Source organism: Dunckerocampus dactyliophorus, chromosome 7, assembly GCF_027744805.1.
Source record: "Dunckerocampus dactyliophorus isolate RoL2022-P2 chromosome 7, RoL_Ddac_1.1, whole genome shotgun sequence".
NCBI lineage: Eukaryota > Metazoa > Chordata > Actinopteri > Syngnathiformes > Syngnathidae > Dunckerocampus > Dunckerocampus dactyliophorus.
In genome coordinates, this window is record NC_072825.1 from 29,467,027 (window position 1) to 29,494,867 (window position 27,841).

Here is a 27,841-nt window from a genome sequence, read left to right on the forward strand (position 1 = left end):
GTACAGATGCTTGTGCAAGCGACAGGTTAAATATGTCGGCAAGCACATCAGCTAGCTCTGATGAGCAAACCCCAAGTGCACGTCCTGAGATGTTGTCTGGGCCTGCTGCTTTTCGTGGGTTTGTTTTCTTTAGAACCCTGCGCACATCAGCTGATGTCACCATGAGAGGTGAGTCCTGTGTGCTCCCCAAGTCCAGCCAACCTCTCTGCTCATCAGGAGTTTGGGTGTCAAAGCGGGCATAGAACTCATTCAGCTCATCTGGAAGTGCGGTTTTTATTGTCATATGCACGTAAAACAGGCAGTTCTGCTATGCAATGAAATTCTTATTCTGCTCATTCTCCAAAAAACAGAAAGAAAGAAAACACAAGAAAATGAATAAGAACAGAAGAAACATTAATACCAATAAACTTGTATATTGTCATAATTTTGACATTTTATCTCATATATATGACTTTTTATCTCATAATTCTGACTTTTGATCTCGTAACTTTGACTTTTATCTCATAACGTTGACTTATTTCATGATTATGACTTTCTCATCTCACAATTTTGACTTTTTATGTCATAATTATGACTTTCTAGCTGGTAATTTAGACTTTTATCTCATAATTATGACTTTTTATCTCATAATTAAGATTTTCTATCTCATATCTATGACTTTATATCTTGTAATTTTGACTTTTGATTATTATGAATTTTATCTCATAATTTGACTTATCTCATAATTATGACTTTCTTATCTCATAATTTCAACTTTTTATGTCATAATTATGACTTTTTATCTTGTCATTTTGACTTTTTATCTCATAATTATGACTCTTTATCTCATTATTCTAACTTGTATGTCATAATTTTGACATTTTATCTCATATTTATTACTTTTTATCTCATATTTATGACTTTTTATGTCATTATTCTAACTTTTATCTCATAATTTTGACATTTTATTGCATAATTATGATTATTTATCTCATTATTCTAACTTTTATCTAATAATTTTGACATTTTATCTTATAATTATGACTCTTTATGTCGTTATTGTAACTTTAATCTCATAATTTTTACATTTTATCTTATAATTATGACTCTTTATCTTATTATTCTAACTTTTATCTCATAATTATGAATTGTATCTCATAAGTTTAACATTTTGTCTCATAGTTATGACTTTGTATCTCATTATTCTAACTTTTATCTCAGAATTGTGACATTTTATCACATAATTATGTCTTTTATCTATTAAGTTTGACATTTTATCTCATAATTATGACTTTTATCTCATAATTTTGACATTTTATCTCATATTAATGACTTTTTTTATCTCATTATTTTAACTTTTATTTAATAATTTTGATATTTTATCTCATAAATATGACTTTTTTTTCTTGTAATTTCAATTTTTTTGTCATAATTTTGTCAACAGGTCCAAAGAGGCAGTTAATTAATGCACCTAATGGGGCACACCTGTCCCGCCTTTAAAACGCCTCCAACAAGTCCAACAAGGTTTCATGGTTTTATATCCATGCTGTGATCGTGTAGTAACAAGTACATTCATCATAACATGGAATACTTACAGGTGCACTGTATTCGGGCACACGCGCCTGGCAGCCGGTGTGACGCCACGGAGGTCTGTGGACCAATACACAGAATGAACTCTCTTCCTGCCTGTTTGGAGGCGAGCAACGAGGAAAACAGACACGCATGCGCATGGCAATATATGGAGGCTGGCAAAATGATCCACTTCATTTTCATTTACTGTGTGACGGTTGGAAATAATCGAATAAAAAGGACTGGAAATCATGCAGCAAGTTGCAGTAAGTGAGCAGTGCAAAGTAACGCCCAAGTCCAGCACGGCCCCGACAGCCTAAAGTCTTGGCGAGAGATAAAAACAAGGGGGAGGAGACACAGGGTGCACAGGGAGGGGCCACAGGTGAGTAGACTGGGTGGAGACGGGCTGGTGGGGGAGGGAGAGGATGAGTGAGAAAGATAAGGAGTGGGCAGGCAAAGGAATGCGTGTGCAACTGCCAAAGCGGCAAAGGTTGGGGGGGGAGGAGACAGGTAAACACGGCAGCATGGAAAGTCCAAGGAGGACTCCAACAAAGCACAGTAGCGCCTGACTGCAAGACCTGCTTACCTCACTTTGCCAACCAACAAGAAAGTGAAAGAAGACCCGACCAGGCTGCACGGAGGACAACGCTGACAGAAAAACGTGCAGACATCAGCGGGGAGAGCAAGCAACAGGACCTCGCAGCGTGCCTGAGAGAGTGTGTGTGTGTGTGTGTGTGAGTGTGGGTGTGTTTGTGCGCGTGTGCGCGCTCACCAGCAACAACAATGTTGATGAAAGAATACCGAATATGCATGCCACTCACCGTGGATGAGGTAAGACACACACGTCCTCATACACAAGCTTCATTTTATATGCTAAATGATTCTACTTAACCTGTTTACCACCTTCGAAATACGTCTTTTAACATTATTAGAGCCCTCTAGATATAAAATAGCACCCCTATAGTCACCTTTATACTTCTATTACCCAATATAGTAAACATAATAAGACATATAAGACAAAGAAAACCTGTTTATGGCCTTCTAAATACGCTTTTTTAACATTACAGCCCTCTCGACATGAAATAACACCCCTATAATCACCTTTATACTTCTATTATCCAATGTTGTAGTAATAACAAGACATATAAGACAAAGAAAACCTGTTTATGACCTTGTAAATACGCATTTCAACATTATTGGAGCCCTCTAGACATGAAATAGAATGCCCTTTAGTCACCTTTACACATCATTACCCAATATAGTATACATAATAAGAGAAAATAAGACATAGAAAACCTGTTTAGTACTTTCTAAATACACTTTTTTACATTATTAGGGCCCCTTAGACATGAAATAACCCCCCTATAGTCACCTTTACACTCCTATTACCCAATATAGTGGATGAAGATGTGCAATAGTAATGTTAATGTATGCAATGTGTTCCCGGCTGTCTGGAGGGCACCAACATACGAATGTGCGGCAATCTTTACCGCCCCCTTCCCTTTGAGTACGTAAAATAACACACTCACGTAATACACCCGAGTGCATACTGTATGTTTGTTGTCAGCTAAAGATGGAGATTTGGCAAAGTTTAGCTACTGACGTTAGCTATCATTGAATGTACAGCGTTATGTATCTCATAACAACAGAAATGTAAATGGTTGCTGAACTCACTGCTTTTTGTGTGTGTGCGTGCGTGTGTGTGTGTGTGTGTGTGTGTGTGTGTGTGTGCGCTTCGGATGTATGTGACGACCAACAACCGTGAGTGACAGTGAGCAGTTATTTTATTTGGGCCAAAAATATTTATCCAGTTTATTTTGTAATATAAATCCATTTTCTATGCTGCTTATCCTCACTAGGGTGGCGGGGGTATGCTGGAGCCTATCCCAGCTGACTTTGGATGAGAGGCGGGGTACACCCTGGACTGGTGGCCAGCCAATGACAGGGCACATATAGACAAACAACCATTAACGGGAAAATTAAAAAAAAAAAAAAAAACATCAGCAGAAATGGAAAAAAAGCTGTAATTTTATGAGTACCAAGTCCGAAAGTTCAGCTCTAATGAGAAAAAGTCATTATTTTATGAGAATAACGTCATGATAAAATTTTAGTAGCATAAAGCTGAAATATTAAACAAAAAATATTTTTTTTTATCTTGATATTATGAAGAACAGACAAAACAGTCATTTTGGAAAATTAGGTTGCAGAAACAGTTCTAATATTATGAGAATAAAGTCAAAATGTTATGGGAATACGGTCATCATTACGAGAAGAATATTTACAAGAAGAACGTTGAAATATTTGGAAAATACAGCAGAAATGAAAATAATTTTCCAAGAATAAATCCAAATATTAAGAGAAAAAAGTTGTAATCTAACGAGAAAAAGAGTGGTATTTTTACAAGAATAACATTGTAACATTATGAGGAAAAATAACAGCAGTATTGCTAATAATATCAATATAATATCACTAAAGCTATTACACAGCTTGTCAGTAGTCATAAAGAAGAAAGAAATAAAGGAGCAAATATCGACAGAAAGTGTTTGTAGCAATCAGTAACTGCAGTATGATCAATAATACATTAAATAATCATGAAATAATGCCCACTTCTTCATGACGAGGCACTTTGTGGCAAGCAAGATGCGGGCAGCGACATGACGACAGGGCTGTTATTCTCTCCTCCGTCTGTTTCCTCCTCGCAGCGCCAGCACACAAACCGGTTGGACTGGTTTACACTCAGCGTTAACCAAGGATCAAACAAAAGCTGGCCTGAAGAATTGAACAAGAAACATACAGAAGGAGAGAAAAGCCACAAGGATGTGGAAGTTTAGTCCTTTACAAAGGAATGTCCCGCATGGCTACGTCCTCTCCTCTTCTTCTTACCTGTTAGCTGTGCAAACGTGCATTTAATCGTGTATGTGAATGGACAGGCGTGCATTTACACGTGCACGTGCATGGACAGGCGTGCTTTCACGCATGTACGTGAAAGGACAGATGTGCATTTTTGCGTGTGCGTTCATGGACAGACATGCATTTAGGTGTGTACGTGAATGGAGAGACGTGCATTTACGTATGTACGTGAATGGACAGATGTGTATTTACACGTGTACACGAATGGACAGACGTGCATTTACATTTGTACGTGAATGGACAGACGTTAATTTACATGTGTACGTGAAAGGACAGACGTACATTTACATGTGTACGTGAATGGGCAGACGTGCATTTAGGTGTGTACGTGAATGGAGAGACATGCATTTACATGTGCACGTGAATGGACAGACGTGCATTTACCTGTGTACGTGAATGGAGAGACGTGCATTTACGTGTCTACGTGAATGGACAGACGTGTATTTACGCGTGTACACGAATGGACAGACGTGCATTTACATTTATACGTGAATGGACAGACGTGCATTTACATGTGTACGTGAATGGGCAGATGTGCATTTCCGCGTGTATGTGAATGGACAGACGTGCATTTCTGCGTGTATGTGAATGGACAGGTGTTCATTTACATGTGTACGTGAATGGACAGACGTGCATTTCCGCGTGTATGTTAATGGACAGAGGTGCATTTACGCGTGTACGTGAATGGACAGACGTTAATTTACGTGTGTACGTGAAAGGACAGACGTGCATTTACATGTGTACGTGAATGGACAGATGTGCATTTCCGCGTGTATGTGAATGGAGAGATGTGTATTTACGCGTGTACGTGAATGGACAGACCTGCATTCACGCATGTAAGTGAAAGGACAGATGTGCATTTACGCGTGTATGTGAATGGACAGACGTGCATTTAGCCTAAGCGTGCAATTATGCATGGCAGTGACAAACAGCAGTTCAAACAGGATGCCTTGTAGTGCTAAAAAAAAAAAAAAAATTGCATGAATTGGCGTAAAAGCATTTAAAACGTTGATTGGATGCTGTTTGTCCTTTTAAAAGTCAAATGAACATACTGTACCTAGATGATGCCATTGGAATCCACTCAGCAGCTTTGTTGTTACTTCCTCCTTGGCCCGCAATGTCATCTCGGAACAAGTGTCACATCAGGACATGCGTAGAAAAGCGTCTTGATACTCAGGTATGAAGCACTCTACACTGCTCAAAGAAAATACAGGGAACATTTTAACACCACAATGTAACTCCAAGTCAGTCGCACCTCAGTGAAACCAAACTGTCCACTTAGGAAGCAACACAGGTTGACGATTAATTTCACATGCTGTTGGCAATGGAACAGACAACAGGTGGACAGCAAGACACCCCATAAAGTATTAAGTGTACAAGAATAAAGTTGTTAATTTACGAGAATAAAGTGGTGATATTACGTGTCAGAGTGAAAATAGAGCATCGCGCTTCAGGAAGGAAGGAAGGAAACTTTCCTCTTGCTTCAGGCAAGCTTTTCTTTATAACGTGGCAGCAAAACACAGCAGTTGAGTACAAACAGATTAGCATGTCTAGCTAGCCCTTCTCACTTCCTCCTTCCTTAACCCGACCCTCCACATGCCCAAGGCCAAAGGTCACATAAGTCCCCCCTTTTCATAGCTGTCCCAGGCAATGCCCGTAACATAAAGTTACCAGCCTTTTCTCGTAAATTTAAGATTTTCTTCAACTTTATTCTTGTAATATTATGAGTTGTTTCTCGTAAATTTACGACTTTATTCTCAGATTATTTTAATATTCCATCGTGACAGGCATTTCCTGAGACAGCTATGAAAAGAGGGGACTTATGTGACCTTTGGCCTTGGCCTTGGCCTCATTCTCTCATAAATTTTTTACTTTATTCTCATAAATTTAGAACTTTTTCCTTGTAAATTTGTGACTTTATTCTCATAAATTTACGACTTTATTCTCGCAATATTACGAGTTGTTTCTCGTAAATTTACAACTTTATTCTTGTAAAATTTATGACTTTGTTCTCGAAATCTCTGATTATTTTAATACTCCGTCGTGACAGGCATTGCCTGAGACAGCTATGAAAAGGGGGGACTTGTGACCTTTCGCCTTGGGCAAAGGTAATATTAGGACTTTTTTTTCATGAATTTATAACTTTATTCTGGTAAATTTATAACTTTATTCTTGTAAATTTATAACTTTTTTCTCGTAAATTCACAACTTTTTCTGGTAAAATTACTCCTTTTTTCTCGTAAATTTACGACTCTATTCTCGAAATCTCCGATTTTTTTTTCCAATGTCCCCCTCATACTCTGTCATACATGTTAAACACACTTGCTCTGATTTTTAATTTCTTGTTTCATCATATTTTTCGAATGTGCCGAGGGCCAATAAAAAAACATGGTAAATGGCCCCCGGGTTGCACTTTGCACACCCCTGACGTAGCAAGTAAACACAAGCGCGTTTGGGTGTGTGTGTGTGCGTGTGTGTGTGTGTGTGTTGACATGGCATGGCGATGAAACGTCCCGAGTGAAGGATGATGTGTTGACATGTCCTCTTTGGCCTCATCATGACTTTCTTTTTTCATCAGAATGATACTTTAGCCACCCGCCCATGTACGGCAGACAAATCCATTACACTTTGTTTACAATGCCCATCCATGGGGGGGTGGGATGATTTTATTAACGTGTCAAAGCTGAACTTCATGAAAGGTTGAAGGGATAACACAATCTGTCAGGCCATCAAAAAAGCGGGTAAACCCTCCCCCCTAAAGACCTCTTTAGATGCACGATGTACTTGTCACATTAGCATAAAGATAAGGCCCCCATCTTTACACGGCGCGTCTTCCGCACTCTATGTACGCTTTAAACCCATCATATTATTACTAGGCCTGTCAAAAATAGCACGTAACTCATTTATTTCATGATTTACGTTAAAAATTTTAACAAAAAACTATATTCTGACCTGAGCACATCAACAGCAGTGCAATTTTACCACCATATACGATATGTACAGTACAGTATCTCCAACTCCTCCTTAGAACCACACTTCTTAATTGTCACCAGACTATATATACACAGTATACATGTATATACACAGTATATACTTATGTATGTATGTACAGTATGTCTATTTGTATATACAGTATGTATATATGAACTTGTGTTCACCTCGCTGAAAGTGTTGAGGTCAGATCAAGTGGTGAAACCAAACCAAGTTGAAACAACTATGGTGACTTCAAGGACCACCAAATGAAATGCGAAACCTCAACACTTGAGGGACAAACCTTATCAGTGAAGCCATAACGACACAAACATGTAAAAATGGTGGGTGTTTTTTCACGGCGGTCAATGTATGCTGTACATTTGACCCATATTTATAAATGATTAGCCACTTATGATGCACGCCATGTGTTATCTGCAGAAAGAAAATCTTTTTTGGGGCCAAAAATGAGCAAATTTGTGGGGCTGTGAATGCTGAAACGTGAACGTGCAAGTCTCTGTTCTCTGTTGTGTTATTTGCTAGCACTGGACAGACATGCAAGTCATGAACAAAGCCGTCAGTCACAACAATACAACATTTGAATATGCAAAAACAAGGCATGGTTTAAATTTAGAAAGATATTTTTATGACCAAACTACAAAGACTTTGCAATCAAATACTTCATAAGGTCACCAGGGGAAGGTAGAGCCTTATTTCATCATGCAAAATAATGATGAAATTACCATTCCGTACTATACCATACCAGACTATACCATACTATACCGTACCATACTATGGTATGGTATAGTATGGTATATACCATACTATACCATACCATACCGTACTATACCATACCATAATGTACCATATCATACTATAACATTCCGTACTATACCATACCATACTATACCATACCGTACTATACCATACCATAATGTACCATACCATACTATAACATTCCGTACTATACCATACCATACCATACCATACCGTACTATACCATACCATAATGTACCATACCGTACTATAACATTCCGTACTATACCATACCATACCATACTATACCATACCATACCGTACTATACCATACCATAATGTACCATACCATACTATAACATTCCATACTATACTATACCATACCATACTATACCATACCATACCGTATTATACCATACCATAATGTACCATACCATACTATAACATTCCGTACTATACCATACCATACCATACTATACCATACCGTACTATACCATACCATAATGTACCATACCATACTATAACATTCCGTACTATACCATACCATACCATACCATACCGTACTATACCATACCATAATGTACCATACCATACTATAACATTCCGTACTATACCATACCACCATACTATGCCATACCGTACCATACATAATGTACCGTAAGGCAAGGCAATGCAACTTTATTTATAGAGCACAAATGGTACACAAGGTAATTCAATGTACATTACAGAAAAAAGGGTACAGTCACTACATAAAGTAATTCTATAAAAACAAAATCATTCTAAATGAAATTCCATAAATCATTCCATAAAACAAAAAACATTTACAAATGATTTGAATTTGAACCTTGACAAAGTTGAGGATTGTCACACATCTTCTGGAAGACTGTTCCAGATTTTGGCAGCATAAAACTGAAACGCGGCCTGACTGTGTTTAGTCCTGACTCTGGGCGCCCGCAGGAGGCTACTCCCTGAGCTTCTCAGAGCACGAGATGGTTTATGTGGCTCGAACATGTCAGAGACGCACTTTGGCGCAAGACCATGAAAAGACTTGTACACAAGCAGAGCTGTTTTAAAGTCTATTATCTCATCGACAAGAAGCCAGTGAAGAGACCTGAGTACTGGATTAGCATGCTCATATTTCCCGGCCGAGTCAGGACTCGAGCAGCAGCATTCTGGATGCACTGCAGCTTTTTTACAGCTCGTTTAGAGAGCCCGGTGAGAAGGCCGTTCCAGGAGTCTAGCCTGCTGAGGACAAAGACATGGATTAGTCTCTCTCTAAATCTGTCTTAGACACTATTCCCTTGATTGTGACCGTACCATACCATACCATACTGTGCTATACCAAACCATGTCATACCATACCATACTATACCATACCGTACCATGTCATACTGTACTATACCATACAGTAACATACCATACCATACTGTACCGTACCATACCATACCATACTGTGCTATACTGCACCATACTATAACATACCATACTATACCATATTGTACTATACTGTACCACACCATAACATACCATACTGTACCATACCATACCATACCATACTGTGCTATACTGCACCATACCATAACATGCTGTACTATACCATACTGTTCCATATTGTGCTGTACTGCACCGTGCCATATCATACCAAACCATACCATACTGGACTATACCATACCATACCGTACCGTACCATACCATACTATACCGTACCGTACTATACCATACTGTGCTATACCATACCGTACCATACTGTACCATACCATACTGTACCATACTATACCATATCGTACCATACCGTACCATACCGTACCATACCATACCATATTGTACCATACCATACCATACTTTACCGTAGCAATTTTTGTGTTATTGGCTTTTGGTTGCAATGTAGTGTACTTTTCTGGGGTTTGACTTGTGTGTATTGTTATGAGGTGTGAAATACTGGATCTTCCTGTGGTTGCAGTACAGGATCGGGCAGCTGTACATGATCAGCAAGCACAGCTGCGAGCAGAGCGGTGGGGGAGAAGGGGTGGTGGTGGTGAAGAACGAGTCAGACATTCACCCCCAACACGGCCCGGGACAGATGACGGAGAAGCGAATCTACCTCAGCAGGTAAGGAGAATATTCTAATGATGCACCATCACAATCCCGTTCTTCCACTTCTGCTCTGATATCTTTGATGATCACGATGTCATGTACACCTATTTCCACACCTCTCAGACTGACATGTGACCTAAGTGCCAGAAACATGTGACGGTGTAAGAATTCTGGTTCGGAAAAGCTCCAAGCACATGTTGTGCTGACGTCAATACTGTAACTGCAGGTGTTGTTTTTGTTTTATGACATCAGCATTACATGACTACCAAGCAGAGGAAGGGCCATACAGCAAATGTTGGTATCCATCCAATACCAATGAAATACAGGGCCAGTATCGCCGATACTGTACATTAGACCTTCACATTTCACACTTTTTACCTTCTAGAACCACCCATAAAAATGTCTATTTTTAAGACTACCTCTACCCCTCCAAACCCTCCTGCTAGCTTGACATTGACATTCCCCTCCGAGTTTGCATCAACATTTGCGATAAAAGTGAGTTTTGTAATGATTAGATTAGATTCAGCTCCAGAACCCTCCCCTTCTCTCTTCGATCGCCATTGTTCACTCACCACACAATCCAGTTTAATCCCTAAATATGCCTCACGCACTTTATTTCAAGTACAAAATGATACCCACTGCGAATGAATGATAATGGAAGATAATGGCGTTTCTTCAAGCTGTGTTTTGTTTTGAGGTCGGATGATCATGTATAAGTTTCACTTTTGCTTCCCACAGCAACCATGAAGCGCTCAAGAGTGAAATCTCAACGCCTGACAAAAGTGCAAAAACTAGGGCAGTCAATCACTAAATATATTTAATCACGATTAATCATATTTTGTTTATAGTTAACTCATAATTAATTGCCGTTAATTGCATATAGAAAGACGCTTTTATCTATAATAAGTAGGGATGTACATCTCTTTGTGGTGGACGATTCAATACACAATATAGATACACGCAGTGGCGGAGCCGGACATTTTTCATTGGGGTGGCCAAGGTGAGACCATTACTCACATAGGGGTGGTAATAAGTTGATACCTGAAATGTCTAGATGGCCAGTGGGGTGGCCAGGGGCCATGGCCACCCCTGGCCACCCCGATACACGGTTTAAGATACGAGAAAAAAAACATATATTTAACAAACACAACGATTCGATACGATTCAATACAGTGTACAAATATGATACGATTTTACGATTACATTTGATGTAGGCATGAATCCTACATTATAAAATAAAGACGGCAATTGTATAAAAGTGTCAGTATTAGAGTATTTTCAAATGTGTAAAAGAGCACATGGCATCCCCACGCATGCTGTAAGGCAGGGGTCCCCAACCATGATTAAAAAAAAAAACACTTTATGTAAAGGGATATCAATTTTGGAAACACGGGCCATTATTTTATGAAAAAATAATATACAGTTAGAAATCCCACAGTTCTTGCATGTTTAATGCGGGCAGCGACTTGTTTCACTTCGTTAGACGGGACTTGAATGCACCATCTAACTTTCTCCCACACTGCACAGATAGACGACTATACTGTATTTTTACCCTTTTTCTTTCATCTCATTTTTGCTCCCAAATGCTGATACTCTGGAAAACAAAGTCCAGGCTGGTACTGGTGGATGGCGGCTCTGTATTCATTTAATGCTTTTAATTTGCTGTTGTTCCTGTCTTAGTTTTACACAATACATAATAAATAAATCAATCAGATGGCTATATGTTTTGACAGTCTTTCCCGGTAACTAACTAGCATGCTGCTAATGCTAGCGCTGCTGATGCTATTTACATCCATTGTTGTCTTCAGTCATGGTCACATTGACACAAGCCCCCAAATAGCTGTCCTCAGGTTTTTTTTTTTTTATTTTGTCTTTAATTTGTTGATCATGACACAGAACAAAGTAGTTTTTTTTCTCTCATTTTAAGAAGAAATACATAGAACAATATAAGGCAATGTAAAACAATAAAATTATTCCTTTTTCAAGATTCAAGAGAGTTTTATTGTCATGTGCATGGTAAAACAGCAGTTATACTATGCAATGAAAATCTTATTCTGTTCATTCTCCCAAGAAAAGAAAGAAAACACAAGAAAGAATAAGAATAAGAACGTAAGAAACATAAACATATATACCAATAAATTAAGCAACAACAAAAAGAAGAGACATTAATACAAATAAATATACAAATAAATAAATAAATAAATAAATAAAGTGCTATGAGTGTGTGTTGCGTGCGGCGTGTGTGAGTGCTTTGTTGAGAAGCCTGATGGCCTGTGGGTAAAAGCTGTTTGCCAGCCTTGTGGTCCTGGACTTCAAACTCCTGTAGCGTCTGCCTGACGGTAGCTCAATGTCCTGCGAGCAGTGCTTTTCCGTCGTCTGTACGTCTGTGCACCACCGTTTGTTTACGTAAACACAGACGCCGCCACCTCTGCGTTTACCAGACGCTAAAGTCCGATCTCCCCGGTAAGCAGCAAATGTTTCCAACTGGATCGCCGAGTCCGGTATATCCTCCGTCAGCCAGGTTTCTGTGAAGGTGAGGACACAGCATTCCCTGATCTCATGATGAGCTGTAATCCTTGCCCTTAGTTCGTCCATCTTGTTTTCGAGGGAGCGGACGTTGGCTAGCAGCAGGCTTGGTAGCGGTGGCCTAGTAGCTCTAGCTTTTAGCCTAGCATGTAGGCCGGCCCGCTTGCCTCGTTTACGCCTCGGATACTTTGCTCGCCGGGTATTCAGCTCACCAGGCCCGCAGGCTGCTGCATTCTCCCGGCGCAGAAGAAAGGCAAAGTCTGAGAGGCTAAATGAAAGTTCATGGTGAACCCTGCCGATGTTCCCGTTTATTTCACACAATTGTTTGGATAAAATATAGTCAAAAGTTAAAAAAGAAAAGAAAAAGAAAAGCTGCAACTATAATTGGCTCTCAGTCATTGGAATTGGATCAATATGCCCACCTATGCATGCTTGGACACGGACATGACACTTCCATTAAAAATATAATAATGAACTTTAAATTTAATTTCCAACTCCTAATCTCACCTAGCTCATTAACCTCACATAACCTCAACTATTTTTCTAATCACTCCCATAAACCAAGCCGACTAATCCTAAAATAAACTCTTCAAGAAGTATGGAAATCTTTTCACTAATCTTTCTGTGCTTGTGGGACTTTGGGTCACAACACAAGAACGTCCACACATTCAGTCTTCTCACTCTCCTGTGAAGACCTCTGTAGGTGTTGGTCGTCATCAGTCAGCACATGACACAAGTTGCACACACAAACTTCTGCTGAAGACCTAATGGGGACCCTGGTGGGACAAGGCTCTAATAATATTAGAGCCCTGTGTATTTAGTGTATTTAGAAGATGGTAAACAGGTTTTCTAAGTCTTATATGACTAATTTTCTCTTAATATGTCTACTATATCAGGGAATTGGAGTGTAAAGGTGACTATAGGGGTGTTATATCATGTCTAGAGGGCTCTAATAATGTTAAAAAGCTTCTTTAGAAGGTGGCAAACAGGTTTTCTATGTTGTAACTATGAAAATGTTCCATTTATTAATATTGAATCCTACTTTGCGGACGTTCACAGACCGCAGTCAGGTCTGGAACCAGTTAACCGTCATAAACGAGGGACGACTGTTACTGTAGACACCAAGTACCCAACACATTTTCCTGTATATGCTGTGGAAGCACCATTCAAGTTCCCATAGGAAAGCAAGTAATTTTTTTTTTTTAATTTCCACTATATTGGGTAATTGGAATGTCAAGGTGACTATAGGGGTGTTATTTAATGTTTAGAGAGCTCTAATAATGTTTAAAAAGCGTATTGAGAGGGTGGTAAACAGCTTTTCTATGTCTTACATGTATTATTTTCCTTATTATGTCTACTAGATTGGGTAATAGGATTGTAAAGGTGACTATAGGGGTATTATTTAATGTCTAGAGGGCTCCAATCATGTGAAACATGTGTATTAAGAAGGTGGTAAAAAGGTTTTCTATGTCTTATATGTCTTATGCCTACTAGATTGGGTAATAGGATTGTAAAGGTGACTATAGTAGTATTATTTCATGTCTAGAGGGCTCTAATCATGTTAAAAACAGTATTTAGAAGGTGGGAAACAGCTTTTCTATGTCTTTTATGTCTTATTTTTCCTTATTATGTCTACTAGATTGGATAATAGGATTGTAAAGGTGACTATAGAGGTGTATATCATGTCTAGAAGGCTCTAATCATGTTAGAAACAGCATTTAGAAGGTGAGAAACAGCATTTCTATGTCTTCTATGTCTTATTTTCTCTTATTATGTCTACTAGATTGGGTAATAGGATTGTAAAGGTGACTATAGGGGTATTATTTCATGTCTAGAGGGCTCTAATCATGTTAAAACAGTATTTAGAAGGTGGGAAACAGCTTTTCTATGTCTTATATGTCTTATTTTTCCTTATTATGCCTACTAGATTGGATAATAGGAGTGTAAATGTGACTATAGGGGTATTTTTCATGACTAGAGGGTTCCAATCATGTTATAAACAGCATTTAGAAGATGAGAAACAGCTTTTCTATGTCTTATCTGTCTTATTTTTTCTTATTATGTCTACTAGATTGGATAATAGGAGTGTAAAGGTGACTATAGGGGTGTATATTATGTCTAGAGGGCTCTAATCATGTTAAAAACAGTATTTAGAACGTGGGAAAAGGTTTTCTTTGTCTTATATGTCTTATTTTCGCTTGTTGTCTACTATACCGGGTAATACTTGTAGGGGTGTTAAGGTGGCTATAGGGGTGTTATTTAATATCTATATGGCTGTAATAATTATAAAAAACGTATTTAGAAGGTGGTAAACAAGTTTTCTATGTCTTATACAGTATGTCTTATTTTCTCTCATTAATGATCCAACCAGGACTTCTGGATTAATTGCAGATGAATGACAAATGGAATGATTAGGATACGGTGACAGAGAACATGTTTGGCAGCATGTCAGCAAAAGAAAATGTGAAGCACGGGGTGGATGTGTCTTGGCTTCAGCAGGGCATCGTCATACAGTAGAATCCTCTATCAATTCTTCATTGTGTCACAGGGTGCTCTGAAGAAAACATGAGAGCATCTGTTCAAAAACTGAAGCTAAAAACGCACTTGGATCTTACATGACCAGCGCCCAAAACATCCCACTAAATCCAAAGGCCGAGGACTCCATCAAAATCAAAGCTGAAAAATGTGGGGAAACTTTCTGCTCGTCATTGCCAGACACTGCTTGCCCGGTAAAGAAAACATGGACCCTGAGCTGAGCAGAACCCTGAGAGGTCTCCTGCCAAAGAAAAGACAAATGTCCTACATGTCTAAAACGTATGTACAGTCTTCCCTCATTTATGGCGATTGACTCATTCAATACCAAAGACGCATGTTTACGTTTTTACTGTATAAACCCGAATGCCTGACCCCAACAACATATTTATACGCCTTTTACGCTTTTTTACGCAAGAGGCAAAAAAAGGTCATGATGCAACTCTCCAGTGATGGATTAACACTTCAGAGCAATTTTAAGCCATAAAGACGGCCACAGTGTGGCAGAAGTGCATTTGATAAGAGCGGGGCAGGGATCATGTGGATGGAAAAAAAACACATAACAGGAAGGAGGAAGTGAGAGAGCGTGGAGGAGAGAAGCTTGCGGAAGGTTACGCATTGCAGGGAAATTTGAATGCATGCGCACACGCACACGCCCACATACACGCACACGCACACACGTGCACACACATAGTTCATTTCCAAATGTGAAAATTGTAAATAGTTTATAATGTTATATTTGGAAATAAATTGTTATTTTGATGTAGAACAACCCCTTTTGCGTTGTTTATGTTGTAGTATAGTTGTTTAAATATTTGAGCTGTCACAAAACCAAAAAATATTTGTGTCGAAATGAAAGTTATGTTTCAAATGTATCTTTCACAAAAAGCATTTTTTTTGTTTACCCTTTTTTAGTCGGGAACATGTATATTTCCTGAAACTTACCTATGTTCTACTGCTGATTACTAAAGAACGGAAAAGGTAGAAGCTATTTTTTTTCCTGATGAAAGACGGGAGTCTAATGTTTCTTTTGGTAGGCTCCATGTTTATATAGCCATAGAACACAATATTCTGCGTGCCTTGGAAGATCAATCAATCAATCTAAAATGGCCGGTACTAAAGGGGTTGTCTTTTGAAAAATGTCTGGGACTGAATGAATTGTGTTCAGAACCGACCGTGATAAGTCAGTTTCCACAAAGCAGGATTCCTTATTTATAAATTGAATATTTTGGTAGTTTGAGCATTAGAAAACCTGTTTATGACTTTCTAAATACAGTTTTTAACATTCTTAGAGCCCTCTAGACATGAAATAACATCCCTATAGTCACCTTTACACTCCTATTAACCATGATAGTAGATGTAATAAGAGAAAATAAGACAAATAAGACATGTAGTGAAAGAGGACATGAAGGTAGTTGGTGTGAGAGAAGAGGATGCAGAAGACAGGGTTCGATGGAGGCAATTGATTCACTGTGGCGACCCCTGAAGGGAAAAGCCAAAAGGAAAAGAAAAAGAGGACAAATATGACATAGAAAACCTGTTTACCACCTTCTAAATCATTTTTTTAAACATCATTAGAGCCCTCTAACCTTTACACTCCTATTATCCATTATAGTAGACATAATAAGAGAAAATAAGACATAAATAAGTAGAGATGCTTGGCATTTTACCAGTATCTGACATTGTCCAGCACATTACCGATACCGATATCAACCAGTACCGATATTGGCAGCAGATCTTCCATCAAATGAATGTCAGTTGACGTCGCGCGTACGCTTCTTTCACTGTCTCGATGTGTTTACTGGATGCTTTTCATAAATAAGAACACAATATACTCCAATATGCAATACAAGTTATAGACAAAGGGCCATATTTATGTTTAACATTTTGTCTCAACACAAGGCATTAAAAAAAATCGTGACCAATTAAAGGAAGACGTCTTACTTCCTCCTCCCATAACCAGCGCTTTGATTGCCTTTTTTAAGACTTGTATTTGTATTTGACTTTATTTAGCCATGTTTATACTTGAAAATGCTTCATTTAGAACAAAAAATGTCAAATTAGCTTAAATATGCATATTGTTGGACTATTAATAGGCTGTCTCCTAACATGAAACAGTGACAATTTATTCATGAATATATTTTTGAAAAACGGTCATAAATTGGTAACCATGAAATGTGGTAAAGCAGGACCACCGTGTAGTTAGGGCCAAGTGGGAACCCTGACCAGAAGCCCAAGCACGATCTTTTTCTATGGAAGTGTTTTGATGGTGAGTATTGTTTTTACACATAACACACATTCATGGTGTCATCACACCTATACTAACACACCCAAACATATTTGGAGTGCAGGGTATATGCCACCTACATCACTTTCTTTCCATGTGACCTAGAATGCTGGTGGTTAGCAATAAGTCTGCTCAGGTGTAATTACCAATGAGTCATACCAATGAATGCTGCGCTGAGCAAATTCGCCTGCAGGTAATTTGGCTATAAATGGAACAACCACGGAAAATGATTTTTTTCTTTCTTTCTTTCTCCACACCCTGCCCACCCTTTTTCTCCTTGCAGCAAACTTCCAGCCTGGGCCAAGACCTTTGCCCCGCGCTTCTTCTACTTGACAGAAAAGGCCTGGAATTTTTACCCGTACACCATCACAGGTGTTAAACACTACTTTAATTTCCATCTCTTTATTTTTAGGGCTGTCAAATGATTATAAATTTTAATCATGATTAATCACCATTTGCAACTATGAGTGACATATGCCCATTTTTTCTTTATTTATGAACAGAAAGATGAATGACAGAATACAATTATATGTATATGTATGGCTTAATTACATTTTATTAAATTATATAAAAATAAATTGAAATTATATAATTTTTTAATAAAATCAAGCTAAAAGATAGCACACTTGTCTGAAAATGTGCGTTATTGTGAGCATGAATTGTTGCATTCGAAGACATCGCGTAACTTAACTGAAATTCACATGTTTTTAGTTTTTAAGATGTATATTCTGAGATTTCCGGACATACTTAAATGCATCAAATTGTATTTCCGCAGTAAGACTTACAAAGTGAGTGATAAGAATTATGCCCTTACTGTTTTACTTTGTATTTCTGTTTATTTAGACCGCACAGAGAAAAAATAATAAAGTCTTGTGATTTTCGGAGTGTCATGGAACGCAACTCGCGGTGGTCCGTGTATAACGAGGAAGTGTTGTTCCGAGGAGGACTAGGGACGTATTTGTGAGTTGGAGAAGCATACAGTATATGTTACATTATATGTACATGTTTTGCGTGTAGATATATTTTCTGGGATTTCCATGCATGCTTAAATGCAGATATTTGTACGTCCACATTAAGAGTTACAAGATGAGTGATAAAAAATATCCACTTACTGTTGTTTTGTTTCTGTTTATTTACACCACACACACACACACACACACATAAAAAAACGTAGTGATGTTTGGAGCCTCCGTGAATGCATCTCGAGGTGGTCTCGTGACAATAAGGAAGTGTCGCTCGGAGGAAGACTATAGACGTGTTTGTGAGTTGGAGAAACATATATGTTGTTGGATATGCACTGCCGTTGTTGTGTTCAAAAAGTTATAAAAGGATAACAGTTATACAGTTATAAAAGAGCGTTAGACTCTGCTTGACTATGTGGTGATCACTGATCTAAAAAAAAAGACTGGATCGAGCAACCTATTGTTTTCACGCGCCAAAATTTGAAGCCAGATTTTTTGATCGCCGCCATCTTGGTGAGACCACCTTACGCGCCACAGCTTTGTGATTGTGCTGGTATACAAACGCAGAATTAGTGAAAAATCATCAAAAACATCAGGAGTGCCAGTGAAGGAAGCGAGGATGAGGAAACACAACTTAAAAAGCACTTCCCAAGAACCTTCCACTCGTAAGTACTTTTACTTGGCACCTTTTTTTGACCTGATATATGTGCCACTACTTGAACGGCTTTGCTTTGAAAAGTTCTCGAAATGTAACCAAAAGTTAAAGTATGAACTTTGATGGGTGATTTTGCAAGAATTTTCTAGTTACACCTTCCTGTAACAACTAGGCCTTTTTTTGGTGCCTAGCCTAGCAATCAATGATAAAATTATTTCTATGCAGTTTTTTACAGTAGGCTTTGAGTATTTGCACTTATCTAATGTCTTTTTGTACCAAAAAACAGCTTTTTTAAAAGCTACCACAACTACCAAGTTACATTAATTCTGATACCACACATGATTCACGCAAAGGTAGAAGACATGTGACAAAATTTCTGCTTTCTTCCTGCCTTAACCTTATCCTGAGATAAAAAAAAAATAATGGTTTACCGTAGGAAAATAATTAGACAAAGATAGACTTTAAATTCCGTACGTAAACAATGTTTGCAGGCTGCCACACAGCCAATTTTTCGTCCGTCTCGAAGCTAAAATACATCTTACTAGCTTGATAAATGACACAAAAGCGTATAAATCTGAGTAGTTATAACCTTTAGCAGTTGATTTTGGTGGCTATACGATCAATCGAAGTTTTACCAGTGCGTTGCCATACTGTTGTCTCACAGCAAAGTGGTCTCACCAAGATGGCCGCCGCAAATTTCCATTGGCTTCAAAAATAAAACAATAGAAGCTCGATCCAGTCTTTTTTTTAGATCAGTGGTGGTGATGCTATTGCAAGTCCGTCTGTCGTCATAATAGAGCGACGCTTGACGTAATTCACATGTATCAGTGACGCTAAACATGTTAACGTAATTATTGGTGAAATAAATTGGATGCCGCCGTTAACGCGCTATTTTTGACAGCCCTGTTTATTATACAACATGTTTACTTTTCACGTATGTTCTTGCAAGTATTGTATCAAATATTAATTCATTTTTATTTACAGTACATGCATGCATGCATGAGAGCAAGTGCATGTAAAAGTCCCTAACGCAGTTTTTACTCTTCCCCCCCATATTATTTACAGTACATGCATGCATGCATGAGAACAAGTGCATGTATAAGTACCTAACGCAGTTTTTTTTCCTTCCCCCCATATTGATCACCCCTGCTGCTGCAGAGTACTCAGTAAGTCATCTTCCACCTCGTTTTTCCATCAAGACTCCAGCAGAGCTCAATCTCATCAAGCTCACGTCAGTGGATCTAATCTGTACACGCTTCCTCTTTTTCTCACCCCGCAGGCATCCTTTCTCCCCAAGTTCAGCATCCGTATCGAGACACGATTCGAGAACAACAACGGCGGCAATGACAACGTGAGTAGATCAGTGAATATTTGGAAATACTGGCTGTCAGGTGTACAGTCGGTCCCTGCTTTTTGCAGTGGGGTTACTTTCAGGACTCTCCCCCAGCGAATGCCAAAAAAAAAATGCGAGCACAGTCTTCCCTCGCCACTTAGCACCTCACATTTCACAGCTTCACTCAGTTTTTAAAAAATATATTATTGAATAAATCATGCTGTTTCATGCTTGAAAATGTCTCATTATTAGTAAAAAAATGCATTTTTTGCCGAAATGAAGCATTTTCAAGCATAAAAATGGCTAAATGCAGTGAAATACAAATGTCAGGCATTCAGAAGATGCATTCAAAGAGGTTGTGATGATATGTAGCGTTGTACACTGGTCACTAGGTGCCAATAAAGTTACTGTAATGTCGGGTGAGACACACAAGCACCAGAATATGCAGCAGTGCAGGCTTTTATTGTATCTTTGAATTATCTCACAACAGCCACAATAATCCCTAACACGGGATACTGTTGCAGCCGTAACCCACGCCAAGCTAAAACACAATTCTGAGCCCCCAACGTCACTTCATGTCCCACCCCCACTCAGCACTGGAACATATTTACTACAATACACACAAGCATGAGTCTTATTTATGTCTTATTTTCTCCTATGTATGTTTACTATATTGGGTAATAGGAGTGTAAAGGTGACTATAGGGCTGTTATTTCATGTCTAGAGAGCTCTAATAATGGAAAAAAAGCATATTTAGAAGCTGGTAAACAGATTTTCTATGTCATATACAGGTACCCTATTTTCACGATCGTAAAGCGGACCGTATTAAAAGGCGCTGTCTCAGTTACAGGTGCTATTTTTGTATTTAACACATACACAAGGCGCACTGTACTATTGGGCGCAGGTATGCACGCTAAAACATACAGTGACAAGAAGTCAGTGAGGAAGTGACAATGCTTTATTTCTTTAGATAAATTCAGAGCAGAACTCTCATTCAGTTTATCAGAGCCACTTGAAGTCAGGATGGTCATCACTCAACACAACAGTCTCCGTCATGGTGCACAACTAAAAACATCACACAGCAACGCAAAAACAGAGAAGACACTACCGCTACTTTTGCAGAACAATAACTAACAACTATGTAGCTCAAACATGTGACTTTAAGAGCATTTGCACCAAAACACTACCGCAAAGCACGCTGGGGAACAGGAAGTGCTCCCAGCGACGCTACAATATGCTAGCATGCTTGCTATTGTATGTTTTTAAAAAGCCAGCGAGAGTAAAACTGAGTTGGGTTGTACTTTATTGAAGTATTTAACAATGTACTCACGTTATTTTTGATCAATTCTCATCCACAAATCCATCAAAGTCCTCATTTTTGTATCCCAAATGAACAGCGGGGCAAGTTCTCCATCAAACACGCCAGGTTCCCTCTCGTCATTGTCAGTCAGTCTCGTTGCCGTGCGGCGCCTCAGAAATGATGCTGGGTTTTGTGAAAGCTCGAACAATGCATCAGACACGTTAGCCCAAGCATCCACAATCCATTAGTGAAGCTGTGTTCGCTAGCTGTCATCCATCGCTCCCACGCCGCTGGCAACTTAACTTTGAACGCCGTGTTTACATCCATTCACAAATTGTGGCGAAACTCTCACGGCGGTGCCTCCCAGTGTTAGTGAAGCTGTATTCACTAGCTGTCATCTATCGCTCCCACGCCGCTTGCGACTTCAATTTAAACGCCGTGTTTACACCGATGTCCAGCAGTTGGAGTTCCCTTGTCAAGCTTCCCGGAATGATGTTAAGCTCCAAGTTTATTTGCTGCACTTGTGGTGACACGTGTGAAAAAAACATCCAATCTCTTTCCGTACACGTCACTCAGTCATTTTCTCATCGTCCTTCCAGCCCCTTTGGTCCGGCTGGAAACTTTTCTTTAGGCGGCGTCAGCGTCTACAACAGGTAGCACTTTCTGTCCATTACCATGGCAACCAAACACAACAGTAAAAGCCGATTTCTCGTGTCCCGTTGTGTGTATCGCTGTATTGCTTCTCTACAGTGTGGTTCACCAGGATGTGGAAAGTGAGAGGCACGTCGTCCATGTTGGTGATGTAGTAGTAGTTGTCTGCAATGTTGGATGGATAGATGGAGCCATTTTATAAAATATACTGATATAACTACTGGGGCGTGCCTTTAGCGTCCTCAGTCATGTCGACGTCCCTTTCCTCTTCACAAGCAGCCTGTCGGCAGGAGACGCTCACAGTCGAGCGGAGCGCTCATAAAAGTCACATAGCAACACTTACATATTTTGGAACTCGGTACACATGTACGGCACACCGCATTATAAGGCGCCCCGCCCATTTTGGACAAAATTTAAGACTTTTAAGTGCGCCTTATGGTCGTGAAAATACGGTATGTCCTATTTTCTCTTATTATGTCTACTATATTGGGTAATAGGAGTGTAAAGGTGACTATACGGGTGTAATTTCATGTCTAGAGGGCCCTAATGTTAAAAAGCCTATTTAGAAGGTGGTAAACAGGTTTTCTGTCTTATGTCTTATTTTCTCTTAATATGTCTACTATATTGGTTATACGGAGTGTAAAATGTACTATTTATTTCATGTCTAGAGGGCTCTAATAATGACAAAAAGCGTATTTAGAAGGTGGTAAACATGTTTTCTCTGCTCAAACTACCAAAATAGTTTGTGTGTTGCCATATTGTGGCTACATTTAGCAAGTAGAGGTGTGCATTCAACGTGAAAGACAGGAAGTGTTCTTGCATTTATAAGCAAATTAAACACACGCGCTCAATCAAGGCCAAGTGGTAGTGCCAAGAAGGCGGAGCTTGGACACACTCCTCCGACACCTTCCTGGTGTAACATGCAAACCAGGGGCGTCCAAAGTATGGCCGAGGCGTCCTACATGTCGAGCAGACTCATCTTGACAGTATCTTTGTTACTGAATGAGTTCATATTTAAACTTTATGCTACTGGAAAGACATTATTTTTCTCATAATATTAGGTTATTGTCATAAAATTACAGCTTTTTCCTGACGGTATTTTATTGTATGTTTGTAGGTTTGTTGATACTAATAACTAATAAAAACACAAAGACTTGTCTTGAAATATATCTTTAACTGGGGTTTTTTTAGCCTTTGATAAATCTGAAAGGGGTTCCCCCTGGACAGTCTTGACGTAAATAGATAAGTCAAGTAGGTAAGACAAAAGCATTGAGATGAACAATGTTGTCTAACTGCAAGCTGGAACGATTAACGCTGTACTCCAGCCAAAAAGGAACTTAGGTAGATAAATACACAGGGCTTGATGGAAATTGTCCTTTGTGCCATTAGATGGTAATCACATGAGGCGTGGGAACTTCATCTCAGCCATGGGAAGGATGTACATTTTGGGACACATCATCAGTAGTGTACCACACCTGTGGGTGTTTCAGCCTTTCAACATTAGACACCGTCATCAAAGATGGCCAACTACAGGGTGATCAAGCCTGAGCCTGTGTCGCATGCCCAGTCATGATTAAAGTAGTGCCTGGAAGTGGAGGGAGATGAGCTAGGCAGTAAGGTCCCAACCTGGGATAAAAAATTGCCCCGCCCACCGGGTCATCGCTCAGCCTCCCCCCTTGCCCCCACACCCCACCATTGGGTAAGGGCAGGAGGAAAGGGTGTGGGTTTAAAACTTCTTCGGGGTCATTAGGTGGGTACCCTCCTTCATTGTTGTTTTGACGATAGGCCCATGACAACTCCAGAGAGCTCATCGGCAACACTCGGCGTCATAGGTGTGTGTCCCCCTCCGTTTTGAGCCCAGCAAGTGTCCTTGCACTTGATCCATAGCCACTGGCTGCTTCTTTCGGCCGCTTCAGAGACTGATCTTATTGTCTGTGGCAGAGCCTGTCCATGAATGCCAAGGTCTTTTATAAGCCTGATAGTAGAGGAAGCCACAAAACCTCTTCATCCCACTTCAGCTGGATAGACCTTGGCCTTCCATCTTCGTTGTTGTGCATCTTCTGCCAGATCTGTGTAGCGCAGTTTCTTTCGTTCGTAGGCTTCTTCGGTGGAATCCTCCCATGGGACCGTGAGCTCTATGATGCTGACCACCTTTAGTGAAGGGGACCATAGCACCAACTCTGGCCTGAGTGTGGTCGTTGCAATCTCTGGGTTAAAGAATAGTTACTTGCCAATATCAACTAGCATCTTAGTCTAGCTGTCCAGTTTCTGGTTTAGTAGCTGGGTGGTTAGGCCGTTTCTGTCCCTTTTGAACGAATGTTGGCACAGAGATGGAATTGGCAGCTCTCAAGGGCAAGGAGTTGATGGTGTTCCTTTTGCTCTCAAGGGCTGCTGCCAGACTCTTGAGAACCTGATTGTGCCTCCAGGTGTATCGGCCTTGTGGGAGGCTGGTCCTACAACTGGTCAAGATGTGTTTGAGAGTCGCTGAATTTGGGCAGAGGGCGTAGGTTGGGTCCTCGCCATACCACTGGTGAAGGTTTTTTGGCGATGGCAGCACATCATATGTACCTCTTATGATGAAGCTGATGTTTCTTGCTTCCATTTCCCAGAGCTGCCTCCGGGTGACCTTTCTCTTCTCCGTGCCTTCCCACCTCATCCATTGTCCCTGCTTGGCAAGAGAGACAGCCTTTGCGCTTCTTTCAGCCTCCTCCTGACGGCGCACTTCCTCTACCACCATTTTCCTCCTTTGTGAGGCTGAAGCTTTGTGCCAAGTTGGATTATTCACTGCAGCGCCATATCCTCCTCTTCCCAGCAGGACATGTCCCACGATGTCGTTGTGCTTCAGGGCTGATGTAGCATCTGTACTGCGTTGAATTGTGTCCATTTCCTTCTCGTTAACAGAGGTGGTGCAAGCATTGTTGATGGTCTGATCTCTGTCATCTGTAGTCTCACTTTAGAGCACTTGTATTCTTCAGTGAGGCACGTGATAGGTAGTTCAAGGACCCCTTTGCTGTATATGCTGATGTTGGTCAGACAGTGTGGGACCCTAAGCCACTTCTTCACATTTGAAGTTATGTTTTGCTCCAACTTTTCACCGTTGTTATTGGGACCTCGTAGATCGTGAATGGCCACATTACCCAGGGGAGAAGTCCAAATTGTAGGCACCGGAGTTTGAGCTTCCCAGGCAGCATTGTCTTGCTGATGGTGTCCAGACTGGTGGTGATGTCATGCCTTAATACCTGCACCTGGTCTTTGTCCCTGAGGCTTGCATTGTACCATCTGTCCAGGCTTTCGAGGGGTTGCTCTGACACCATCCGTACTGGGTCGTCACCAATGCAGAAACTCACGTTCTTAAGCTTTTCCTCGACTATTGAGATGCTTCATGACTTATTCGGCTTGATTTTCATCCGGGCCCATCTGATGTTCTCCTACAGCTTTCCAAGTGTAATTGTTCCAATAAGGAACTTAGATATACTAAAAATAAAATCGTTATTGTCATTCTTCAACCTCTTATTGTTGTACTTATCTGCATTGTGGCACTTTCTAAAAAAAAAAAAAAATTGCCAGTGGGGTAAGCAACATTTGCTTGGCTAGAATTCTTATAACTAGAATCATTTTCTTGTGACTCTTACGAATATAATAAGTCCTGAAATAAGCAAGGTAAGAAGTAAGCCGAATGCTCTTATAAGATTCTTGCATTGAGATAAGATTTGCCTTTATGGGGCTAGATTTAAGCAAACATGTCTTACCATTTCTAGAGGCGAGATGTTCTTATTTAAGATTGTCTAGTTCACAAGCTAAAGGAGGATTACAATTACCAAACTTTGCACATTCTTACATCTCCTTTGGCGGTGAACAAGCAAGCCAATTATTCCACTCCACTCTAGATAGAGACTGGATTCATATAGAAAGGAAAATGTTCATGAATTTGGGCATTAATGTACAGATTTATATTTTATATTATATGAAAAATGTACCTGATACATTAAAACAGATCCCAATTGAAGCTGCTTTCAACATTTTAAAATGATGTCATGATATATAACATTTTAATAAATAAAAAGGTAGTGAAATGGAATGTATGGAAAGATAGAGGCATTACTAGACTTCATCACATTATTCATGAGAACTTTTTAAATCATTTAGTGAATTATTTGATGAATATAATATACCTAGAAGTCATGTTTGAAATGACATTTCCCTAAAACATGTAATTAAAAAAAAGTATATCCTTTGAAAGTATGACTTGTAATTAAACATGAACTTGAGGATACACATTTTGATCAAGATGTAATTAACAAAAATGTAGTTAAAAGGTTCTATGGAGTAATAAATGATCCTCACACTCGGAATGCAAATAACATATGTATTAAGGAATGGATGACTGACTTGGATCTTTTAGAAAATAACATACACTAGGTCCCCAACTAACGAACACAATTGGTTCCAGACGACTGTTATTATGTCAAATTGTTCTTAAGTCGGGGAAAAGGTAATATTACCAATGATATAGGTACTGCATGTAAGTGTATACATATACAGTATATGTGTATGTATGTAAATATGAGTTTGGATGCAGTAGTAATATTAAACCAGGAAAATTAATGAAAAAAACAATAATAAAAGTGATATAATAATACGTAATGGTAAATGTTATTTACCTTTGAAGAGGAGTGGTCGACCATACGTCGTTGTGGTGGAGTTGGAGGAGGAGATATTGAAAAAAAGGACAAATGGTCGTCGTGGTTAGACTCTTCTAAAAGAGGTAGTGTTCTGTGGGTGGTGTAGAATTAAGCAGGCCTATTAACTCTTCATAAACTTTAATCACACGCTCTGTCCTGGCTGTATCATACAACTCTTAGCCTTCCTCTCTGTGTTAAAAGTAGGCTGTGTCAATTTAACATTTTTAATAGCTTGTGTTTTACACCTTCTCAGTTGTTTAAAATGGGCACAGTAGATGGAAAGTTCTGGATAAAGTGGCAGGCAGCTGAGGGAACCCTTGTGCATCTATTGGGGGAATGTCAGAGTAGAAGAACTGAAATAACAAGAGAGTCAATCTCATCCTTACATAAAGACATCCCAGTGACTCCACAGACCACCGGGATCTGCATCATTTAGCAACGTATCACCAAAGAATAAGGATGCATTTTTATTCATATGTATTAGAACAAAAACAATAATATTGAAAAAATGGATAGTCCAACTTATATTGACTAGTGTGCACATGCCATGGAGATGATATCATTCGAGATATAATATAGACACTATATTAATTAAATATAGATTTTGTAGTATTTCAACACAATGCTAATAAAAT

The 27,841-nt window shown here is 39.4% G+C and overlaps 1 protein-coding gene and 1 long non-coding RNA gene across 4 annotated transcripts in view; one reads left to right on the forward strand and one right to left on the reverse strand.

The window, feature by feature from the left end:
• Positions 1-2,006: 2,006 nt before the first annotated feature.
• pitpnc1b (phosphatidylinositol transfer protein cytoplasmic 1b) overlaps positions 2,007-27,841 on the forward strand; it is a 60,435-nt gene continuing 34,600 nt past the window's right edge. For 2 of the 3 annotated variants that reach the window (XM_054781415.1, XM_054781414.1), the window contains exons 1-5: positions 2,007-2,379; positions 10,145-10,293; positions 17,907-17,995; positions 20,399-20,406; positions 20,520-20,591. In XM_054781415.1, the coding sequence (XP_054637390.1) occupies positions 2,332-2,379; positions 10,145-10,293; positions 17,907-17,995; positions 20,399-20,406; positions 20,520-20,591 (366 nt within the window). In that variant the 5' untranslated portion in view covers positions 2,007-2,331. The remainder of the gene's footprint in view (positions 2,380-10,144; positions 10,294-17,906; positions 17,996-20,398; positions 20,407-20,519; positions 20,592-27,841) is intronic. The other variant, XM_054781413.1, reaches the window with a different exon arrangement.
• LOC129184914 (uncharacterized) lies at positions 5,203-6,024 on the reverse strand. Its single transcript, XR_008572004.1, has 3 exons — positions 5,880-6,024; positions 5,516-5,652; positions 5,203-5,416 (listed from the first exon to the last, which is right to left on the reverse strand). It is a non-coding gene; the product is annotated as an uncharacterized LOC129184914 (long non-coding RNA).